We start from the raw sequence: 10,858 nt of genomic DNA on the forward strand, positions 1-10,858 counted from the left end.
TTGTGGAGCTGTCTGTCTCTTCAGAGCTGTTAGAGTTTGTTTTATGTGTTTTGGAGTCCTGTGGTTGGGTTCGTAAATATTTATTATAGTTACGTCCTCCTGGTGTATTGACCCTTTAATCATCATATAGTGCCCTTTCTTATCCTTTGTGGTGGATTTTACTTTAATGGCTATTCTGTGAGAGATTAATATTGCCACTCCTGCTCTTTTTTGAGTGTTATTTGCGTGATATATTTTTTTCCATCCTTTGAGTTTTAGCCTCTTTGTGTCTTTAAGTCTAAGGTGCGTCACTGGTATGCAGCATTTAGGTGGATCATGGTTTTTTATCCAGTCTGCCACTCCGTCTCTTTATTGGTGCATTAAGTCCGTTTACATTCAGCGGAATTATTGATAGATAAGAGTTTAGTGCTGTCATCCTGATATCTCTTTTTGTGTGTTGTTCCAAGTTTCTTTGTTATCCTCAATTTTCTGTGCTGAGTCGTTTTCCTTTATGTATTGTTTTTTTCATCTTTTTTTTTGTTGTAGATTTTATGTTTGCTGGGTCTTTATGTTTTTCTACTTTTTTATTTTGATTTGTAGGATTGTTAGATTCCTTTGCGGTTACCTTAATATTTACCCCTGTTTTTCTAAGTTTATACCAGTCTTTTATTACTTTATATCGCCTTAACTTCCCCTCCATATAGAAAATCAAGGTCTCCATTTTTTAAGTCCCTCTTTTTTTGTTTTAATATTATCCTTTTTTACATATTGATTTTTGTTTCCCTATTTTCAATATTTTAGCTTTGATGTAATTTCAATTTCCGTATCTGAGTCAATATCTTCTGTCCTGTGTTCCAGTCTTGCATTGTTATCTGGTGTTATTGATTATCTAACCGTAGGACTCCCTTTAGTATTTCTTGTAATTTTGGCTTGATTTTTGCAAATTCCCTGAACTTCTGTTTATCTGGAAATACCCTGATTTTGCCATCATGTTTGAGAGACAGTTTTGCTGGAAATATAATTCTTGGCTGACAGTTATTTTCCTTCAAGGCTTTAAATATGTCATCCCATTGCCTTCTAGCCTGCATGGTTTCTGCTGAGTAGTCCGAGCTTATTCTAATTGATTCTCCTTTGTAGATGTCTTTTCTTTTATCCCTAGCCACTCTTAAAATTCTCTCTTTATCTTCGGTTTTGGTAAGTTTGGTTATGTCTTGGTGACTTTCTTTTGGGATCTACCTTATGTGGGGTTCATGAGCATCTTGGATAGACATCTCATCTTTCATGATATCAGGGAAGTTTTCTGTCAACAAATCTTCAGTTTTCTCTGTATTTTCTGTTATACACCCGTTCTGGTACTCCAATCACTCATGGTTATTTCTCTTGATAGAGTCCCACATGACTCTTAGAAATTCTTCATTCTTTTTAATTCTGTTATCTGATTTTTCCTCAAATAAGTTGGCATCAAGAGCTTTATCTTCAATGTCACTAATTCTAACTTCTACTGTCTCAATTCTGCTCCTATGACTTTCCATTGAGTTGTCTAATTCTGAATTTTTTTGTTAATCTTCTGGATTTCTGATTGCTGTCTCTGAATTTTTGCAGTGTATTAAATTTGGCATTATGTTCTTGAATAACTTTTTTAAGTTCCACTACTGCTGTGTCTGTATGTTACCCGGCTGTTTCTGCATTCTGTCGAATTTCCTTTCTTATTTCTAGAAGAGTTCTGTATATTAATCTTTTGTATTCTGCCTCTGGTAATTCCAAGAAGTTCTCTTCCTGCAGAGAATTTATTGATTCTTTATTTTGGGAGCTCGCTGAAGCCATCGTGGACTGCCTGTTTATGTGACTTGATATTGACTGTTGTCTCCGAGCCATCAATGATTTCTTATAATTTTATATTGTATTTGCTTAGTGAGACCTAGCTTCTTACTTTGATTTGTTTTGATATGCCCAGATAGGCTGCTCATGTGCACTAGTTTGATATTTCACACCTTTGGATCTCTAACATCCTGTCACCAGGTAGTTAGTTCTGCAACTAAGTATGTGCACACAGGAGTCTGTTAAAGTTTCCTATATGGGTTCAGCTCGGGTGTTCAGGCAGTTGGTCACCAAGTGTGTGACGCCGGTTCTCACCCCCAGTCCCAGAGAGGCATGGGTGAGTGGTGGAGGCACCAGACTCTAGCTGTGGTAGGGGATCACATGCCGAGCCAGGCAGGGGGCTCACGGCTGCCCCCGAGAGTCTGAAAGGAAGGCGTGTCCCCACTCTCCAGGGTGAGTAGGTAGGTGAGCTCTGCAGCCGGACTATGAGCACCCCACTCTGTTGGCTGTAAAGACTCAAGGGCACCACTCCCTCTTGGACTCCTGTAGCAGGTGACTAGGCACTGTAGGTGCTACCACCAGTCCTCAAGCCCCTGCTGCAGATAGATAAAAGTGCCTACCTAAGGGGCAGGGCTGCTTCAGAGGTCACGGATCTGTCAGTTCACAGCTGAAGCAGTTGAAGCTAAACTTCAGATGCCTGCCCTGCTGTACTGTGGCAGTGAGGACCAACATTGTTGAGATGAGTCCCCACAAGTCCATACAGGGTTGTAAGGCACCCAGAGCCCGCGGACCCCCAGTACCTGTGCCCAGCAAAGGAGCTGTGCTGTCCCTGTGTTCCTGGCCTAGGGGAGCCAGCAGCTTATTTGTTCCCTCTCCAAGGCCAGGAGAATGGGTCGGGGTGCCTTTTGGGATCCACCTCCTGCACAGCAGAGCACGGAGGGAGGATGCAAAAGGGAGAGAGGCCCTTCTCAGATGACTTTTTTTTGTTTTTAATCCCCGCGAAAGGGTGCTCGCATGTACCTATCTTAGCCTCTTGGGAGCTGCTCTTCACTGGTTTGGAGTGTCCAATCAGAATCTCTGCTGCCGGGTCTCTGTCGATGGGGAAACTGTGTTCCGAGCACGCACCGCACAGCTGTTTGCCTGCTTCACCGCGGACTGCGTGGCTGCGGAGCTGCCGTTTTGCCACCGGGGCTCTGGCTGTCCTCACCTCTTCCAAACGGTCTCCCTCTCCTGTATCACTCAGGCGGTTTTCTCAACCTTGCCTTGTTCAGGGCTTGCAGATATTCAATCAAACCACTTGTTTTTCCAGGTCTTTGTTGCAAGAGGGATATAGGAAGCGTCTAACTACTCCGCCATGTTGACCACGCCTCTCTATTTCCAGGTTTCTAAGGAAGCACCGTATCATTTTCCAAAATGGTTGTACCATTTTGCATTCCCACCAGCAATGCATAAGAGTTCCAATCTCCACGCAGCCTCTCCAGCATATGTTATTTTCTGTTTTTTTGATTCGTGCCAGTAATGCCGGGGTAAGATGATATCTCATTGTGGTTTTGATTTGCATTTTCCTAATGGCTAGTGATCATGAGCATTTCCTCATATGTCTTTTAGCCACATGAATGTCTTCATTTGTGAAGTGTCTGTTCATTTCCTTTGCCCGTTTTTTAATTGGATTATTTGTCTTTTTGTTGTAGAGGTGTTGGATTTTCCTGTAGATTTTAGAGATTAGACCCTTGTTGGATTTGTTATAGCCAAAATTTTTTCCCAATCTGTAGGTTCTCTTTTTACTCTTTTGGTGAAGTCTTTTGATGAGCATAAGTGTTTAATTTTTATAAGATCCCAGTTATCTAGCTTATCTTCTGGAGTTTGTATGTTGTTGGTTATGGTTTGTATCCTGTTAATGCTGTGTGTCAGGGTCTCCAGCGTTGATCCTATTTTTTCTGCTGTGATCTTTATAGTTTTTGGTTTTAGACTTAGGTCTTTGATCCATTTTGAATTAGTTTTTGTGTATGGTGTGAGGTATGGGTCCTGTTTCATTTTTTTGTAGATGGACATCCGGCTTTGCCAGCACCATTTGTTAAAAAGAATGTCTTTTCTCCATTTGATGGCCTGTAGGCCCTTGTCAAAGATCAGGTGACCATAGGTGGATGGATGTACATCTGGGTTCTCAGTTCTGTTCCATTGGTCACTCTACCTGTCATTGTACCAGTACCAGGCTGTTTTGAATACCGTAACTGTATAGTAGGTTCTGAGGTCAAGTAGTGTGAGTCTTCCTACTCTATTCTTCCTCTTCAGTAATGCTTTACTTGTCCGGGGCCTCTTCCCTTTCCATGTAAAGTTAATGGTTAGTTTTTCCATCTCTTTAAAGAATGTTGTTGGTATATGGATCTGGATTGCATTGTATTTGTAGATTGCTTTAGGTAGAATTGTCGTTTTTACAATGCTGAGTCTACCTATCCATGAGCATAGTGTGTTTTTCCATTCATGTAGATCTCTTTGTTTGTTACAGTAATGTTTTGTAGTTTTCTTTGTATAGTTCTTTTATATTTAGATTTATGGTTAGATTTATTCCTAAGGTAGTTTATCTTTTTTAGGGACTATTATAAATGGTGTTGGTTTCCTGATTTCCATTTTGTTGTTCTCTTTGTTGGTGTATAGGAATCCAACTGATTTTTGTGGCTTTATCTTGTATCCTGCTTCTCTGCTGAATCTATTAGTTCCAGTGGTTTTCTCATGGAATATTTAGGATTTTCTATGTATAGGATCATATCATCTGCAAATAGGGACAGTTTTACTTCTTCATTACCAACTTGGATGCCCTTTATCTTCCTTGCTTTATTGCTCTAGCTAGGCCTTCCAGCACAATGTTAAATAGGTGTGGTGATAAAGGGCATCTTTGTCTCGTTCCTGTTCTCAAGGGGAATGTTTTCAGCCTCTCTCCATTAAGAATGATGTTGGCCATTGGTTTTGCCTAGATGCCCTTTATTATGTTGAGGAATTTCCCTTCTATACCTATTTTATTGAGTGTCTTTATCAGGAATGAGTGTTGGACTTTGTCGAATGCCTTTTCTGCGTCGATTGAGACGATCATGTGATTCTTTTCCTTTATTTTATTTATGTGGTGGATTATGTTGATTTATTTTCTAATGTTGAACCGTCCTTGCATACCTAGTATGAATCCTGCCTGGTTGTAGTGTAGTATTTTTTTGATATGATGCTGAATTCTATTGGCGAGAATTTTGTTGAGAATTTTTGAGAGATATTGGTCTGTAATTTTCTTTTTTTGTTGCATCTTTGCCTGGTTTTGGAGTCAGGGTTATTTTGGCTTCATAGAATGAATTTGGTAGTATCCATTCCTTTTCTGTGTTCTGAAATAATTTGAGTAGTACTGGTGTAAGCTCTTCTCTGAATGTTTGGTAGAATTCTCCAGTGAAGTCATCTGGGCCAGGACATTTTTGCTGGGAGTTTTTTTTTTATTATATTTTCAATCTCTTCTCTTGTTATTGGTCTGTTCAGATTTTGAACATCAATTTGTGATAGTTTGGGTAGGTAGTGTGTTTCTAGAAATTTATCCATTTCCTCTAGATTTTCAAATTTGTTGGAGTATAGTGTTTCATAATACTCTGTTATGATCCTTTTTATTTCAGTTGAATATGTTGTAATGTCCCCCATTTCATTTCTTTTTTGGGTTATTTGCACCCTCTCCTGTTTTTCTTTTGTCATTTTGGCTAGTGATTTGTTGATTTTGTTGTTCTTTCAGAGAAGCAACTTTTGGTTTTGTTGATTCTTTCTATTGTTTTTCTATTCTCTATTTAGTTTATTTCTGCTCTGATATCTATTATTTCCTTTCTTTTGTTGGCCATAGGTTTTTTTTGCTGTTCTGTTTCTATTTGTTTGAGTTGTGTAGCTAATGTTTTGATTCTTTCCATTCTTTTTTGATGTGTGCATCTATTGCTATAAATTGACCTCTGATCACTGCCTTTGCTGTGTCCCAGAGGTTTTGGTATGATGTACTTTCATTCTCATTAGAGTCTAAGCATTTTTTTTATTCCATTTTTCTATTACCCAGTGGTTCTTAAAGCAGGGTGTTACTCAGTTTCCATGTAATTATTTATTTTTACTTTCTCTTCCCATTGTTAATTTCTACTTGGTGGCGTTGTGATCAGAAAAGATACTTTGTATTATCTCAGTGTTTTGAATTTTGTTGAGGGACCTTTTTTTCTTATTTACTAGTTTTCAGAATGATGAGTTGGTTCCTTAGCATCCTCCAAAGCTAAGCAAATGAGGGTTTTTCTTTTTTTTTTGAAGTATCCGTTATGGACTCACATATTTTAAAAATATTTGATGTTTCAATACATTGTCATTTTTTCTTTTGATTTCAAATAATCCCACCTTTGGCTAGGGGAAGTTCTTGAAGGGCCTCCGTGTTTTATTAACATGGCCCTACTAATCCGTCATAGAGTCTTTGCTTTCTAGTGTAAACTATTTCATACTCATTTTGTGCATATATAGCCTCATTCGTGCAACCAGTAATTTCTCCAAGGAGCCCTATTTACTTTTAGTGTGAATTAGTGTTTAGAGACCACAGTCTGGATGCTAGGGAGCTCATTATCCCTGGGTTGGTCATTATTGCTAGATTTTTTTCAGTGGACAGAGCTAGGAAATGCATACATATGCAAATATATACATGCATATGTATTCTTAAGAGAAAATAATAGCATCAGTTCATACTGATATGCCTATTCAGATTCAGAATTACTACATTTTTAGTTAACTTTAGGTTTATATTTGTAACTCTTGCTAAACTAGAAATCTTTGTTCCTAATATTAACATAATTACTTATTACTTTATTTTGCTGTATCCATCTATCTATAGTTTCAAAATAACAATATGCTATCAAAGTAAGAACACCAATATTACTAAAAACATGATAACTAAAATCCATTTAAAATCTTTTTGTGGATCTTTTTGTCCTTAGTTTAATCCCATTAGATTTGTTTTCAATTATTTAACTATTATTAATTATTAAATAATTAAATGTGCAGTCAAATTATAGAGTTTTAAGGCGCTTGAAATAATTGCCCTCTGATGGTTAAGCTACCAACCTGCTGCATAGTTAAATCCCTTTGTTTCGTTTTTACATTTAATTTCTAGGATTTTTTTTTTTAATTTAATTTTGCTTTATAATTATGTATGATTTCAAACTCAGCCTGTATCCTTCATTCCTTTATAGGCAACTATTGTGTTGAGTATATTTTAGCAGCATAGTTTCCTTTCTTTAACTTTTAAAATTTATATTATAGGTCAGTACTGCTGTTTCCCATCAACACATGTTAATTATACCTGTACAGCCATTTAAAATCACATAGGGCAATGTAATGCAGTGGATATAACAGTGATAGGGAATGAAGGGGTCCCAGAATTCTGAGCTGTGCTCCAATCCCATTTGGAAATGACATAGGGGTAGGTGAAGATGTTCTATGGAATGTGCTGTGTCAAAGAGGTGCCAGCTTGCTTGGCTTCTTGTTCAATATCCCATCTACAACCCAAGGTGGGGAATGTCTGCTTTGTGTATTGTGCAGGAAGATGTATATAACATATTGAAGTAGACTTTTAAGTTATATATTCATTTTGCTATCATGTGACATATGTGTTCCTAAAAATCACTGCACTATGCAGAATTGTATAATAAAGACCACAGAGCTTATATGAGAAACAGGATTTAGGGGCACGATACTTAAAAACTTTGCCAGTGATACATTAAAAGGAACCTGATGAAAACAGTAGGAAATGTCAATGGTAAAGAAATACATAAATATTACAATAAATATTATACTTTACTTTGAAAACTATCTAAAGTTTGCTTATAGAAGTGGGCATCAAAAGGGATACAGCTTGTGAGTTCAACTGGGTGCAGTTTTCTGTGTTCACCTGTGGTTTCTCATGGACAAAGTCACAACAAAAGCAAATGCTAAGTTTGTGTTGTACTCAAATTATTCACTAATAGTCATATTGGAACAAATTTGTATTTTTAAAATAAGCATTGTAACAGAACTGACTGTATTTTCTTTCTCCTTTAGATGATATGCCAGTAGGAACTGCTGGCAGATGTGCTTCCCATGAGTTCTTGGTGTATGGAGGGTATGTTTACATAAATTTACTAATTTTGCTAGTAAGGTTATAGAACTTTGTGTTCTTGAGCCTAAGATTTATTTTGTTTCCTGTTTCACAACGTATTATTTCCTTTTGATTATGAAATATTTTAAGCAACGTATAGAGAAAAGTATGAAGAAGAATATAATGATTACCTGGACAGTCATCCTTCTACCATGTTAGGTCCTAACATTTTGCCTTATTAACATTTTTTTAAAAGAAATATCAGCTCAATCGAAGCCATGTATATATATGCGTGTGTGTGTGTGTGTGTGTGTGTGTGTGTGTGTGTGTATGTATATATATTATCCATAAGCAGTAAGTACTATTTTTTTTTGCATGTTTTATGTAAGTGGCATGGAGCCCTGGTGGCGCAGTGCTTAAGAGCTCGGCTGCTAACCAAAAGATCAGCAGTTTGAATCCACCAGCTGCTTCTTGGAAACCCTATGGAGCAGTTCTACTCAGACCTATAGGGTCACTGTGACCCTATGTGTTATTTTTTTCATATGTTGCTGAATTCTGTTGGCTAGAATTTTGTTGAGGAGTTTTGCATCAGTGTTCATGAGGAATATTGGTCTGTAATTTTCTTTTTTTGTGGTGTCTTTACCTGGTTTTGTTATCAGTGTTATGCTGGCTTCATAGAATGAGTTTGGGAGTATTCCATCCTTTTCTGTGCTCTGAAATACCTTTAACAGTAGTAGTGTTAACTCTTCTCTGAAAGTTTGGTAGAATTCTACAGTGAAACCATCCGGGCCAGGAATTGACTCGGAATTGACTCGGTGGCAGCAGGTGTGGTTTTAGTTTATATAAGTGACATAATATTATACGTATTATTTTCCAAAAATGTTTTTCACTCAATAAGGAAGAGTTAAAAGGCTAAACTGAGATTTTAAATGTTCTGGGCTGCAGTGGTGAAGAAAGTAAGAGAAAGCGGACCTGGGAGATATATGAATACAATAAGATACAGGCTTTCTCTAACTTTTTTTGTTTAATTTTTTATTTTGTCTTGGTACCAGAGATACTTGTGAAAAGTTGTGTACTAGTCAGTTTTTGATAGGTTAATACTGTGGTAACTCCCACCAACAGAGTATAAGTGTTCCAGTCTCTCCACAACCTCTCCAACATTTATTATTTTTGTGTTTTTTGGATTACTGCTAGCCTTGTTGGAGTGAGATGGTATCTCATGGTGGTTTTGATTTGCATTTCTCTAATGGCTAATGATCGTGAGCATTTTCTCACGTGTTTGTTAGCTGCCTGAATGTCTTCTTTGGTGAAGTGCCTGTTCATATCCTTTGCCCTTTTTTTAATAGGGTTATTTGTCTTTTTGTTTTTGAGGTTTTGCAGTATCTTGTAGATTTTAGAGATTAGACGCCGATCAGATTTGTCATAGCCAAAAATTTTTCCCCAGTCTGTATGTTGTCTTTTAACACTTTTGCTGAAGTCTTTTGGATGAGCATAAGTGTTTAATTTTTAGGAGCTCCCAGTTACCTAGTCTCTCTTCTGGTATTTGTGCATTGTTACTTATGGTTTGTATTCTGTTCATGCCACGTATTAGGGCTCCTCACGTTGTCCCTATTTTTTCTTCCATGATCTTTATCGTTTTTGATTTTATATTTAAGTCTTTGATCCATTTTGAGTTCGTTTTTGTGCGGGGTGTGAGGTATGGGTGTTTCAGTTTCTTGCAGATAGATATCCAGTTATGCCAGCACCATTTGTTAAAGACACTGTCTTTTCCCCAGGTAACAGACTTTGGGCCTTTGTCAAATATCAGCTGCTGTAGGTGGATAAATTTATGTCTGGATTCTCAATTCTGTTCCATTGGTCTATGTATCTGTTGTTGTACCAGTACCAGGCTATTTTGACTACTGTGACTGTATAATAGGTTCTAAAATCAGGTTGTGTGAGGCCTCTCACTTTGTTCTTCTTGAGTAATGTTTTACTTATCTGGAGCCTCTTCCTTTTCCGTATGAAGTCGGTGATCTGTTTCGCCATCTCCTTAAAAAATCCCATTGGAGTTTGGATCGGGATCGCTTTGTATCTGTAGATCGCTTTGGGTAGAATTGACATTTTCACAGTGTTGAGTCTTCGTATCTATGAGCAAGGTATGTTTTTCCACTTATGCAGGTCTCTTTTGGTTTCTTGCAGTAGTGTCTTGTAGTTTTCATTGTATGGGTCTTTTATGTCTCTGGTTAGATTTATTCCTGAGTTTTTTATCTTCCTGGGGACTGTTGTAAATGGTATTGATTTGATGATTTCCTCTTCAAAGTTCTCTTTGCTGGTGTAGAGGAATCCAACTAATTTCGGTATGTTTATCTTGTATCCTGCTACTTTGCTGAAATCTTCTATTCCAGTAGTTTTCTTGTCAATTCTTTGGGGTTTTCTGTGTGTAAGATCATATTGTCTGCAAATAGCGATACTTTTACTTATTCCTTACCAATTTGGATGCCGCTTATTTCGTTTTCTAGCCTAATTGCTCTGGCTAGGACCTCTAGCACGATGTTGAATAAGAGTGGTGATTAAGGGCATCCTTGTGGTTCCCATTCTCAAGGGGAATGCTTTAAAACTCTTTCCATTTAGGATGATGTTGGCTGTTGACTGTGTGTAAATGTCCTTAATTATGTTGAGGAATTTCCCTTCTATTCCTCTTTCTTTTAGAGTTTTTATCATGAATTGGTGTTGGACTTTGTCAAATGCCTTTTTTTGCATCAGGTGGTTCTTGTCTTTTGTTTTATTAATGTGGTGGATTACACTGATTATTTTTCTAATGTTGAACCATCCCTGCATACTGGGTATAAATCCCAGTTGATCATGGTGAGTTATTTTTTTCATATGTTGCTGAATTCTGTTGGCTAGAATTTTGTTGAGGAGTTTTGCATCAGTGTTCATGAGGAATATTGGTCTGTAATTTTC

General features: G+C 37.4%; 1 protein-coding gene across 6 annotated transcripts in view; it reads left to right on the plus strand.

The window, feature by feature from the left end:
• ULK2 (unc-51 like autophagy activating kinase 2) overlaps positions 1-10,858 on the plus strand; it is a 204,981-nt gene that overhangs the window by 94,509 nt on the left and 99,614 nt on the right. For all 6 annotated transcript variants that reach the window (XR_002824798.1, XM_004380980.2, XM_023735524.1 and 3 more), the window contains one exon: positions 7,876-7,936. Coding sequence is in view for 5 of the 6 variants with exons in the window: in XM_004380980.2 (XP_004381037.1) it covers positions 7,876-7,936 (61 nt within the window). In the remaining variant the exon portion in view is untranslated. The remainder of the gene's footprint in view (positions 1-7,875; positions 7,937-10,858) is intronic.

Source organism: Trichechus manatus, unplaced genomic scaffold (genome assembly GCF_000243295.1).
Source record: "Trichechus manatus latirostris isolate Lorelei unplaced genomic scaffold, TriManLat1.0 scaffold00080, whole genome shotgun sequence".
Classification (NCBI taxonomy): Eukaryota; Metazoa; Chordata; class Mammalia; order Sirenia; family Trichechidae; genus Trichechus; species Trichechus manatus.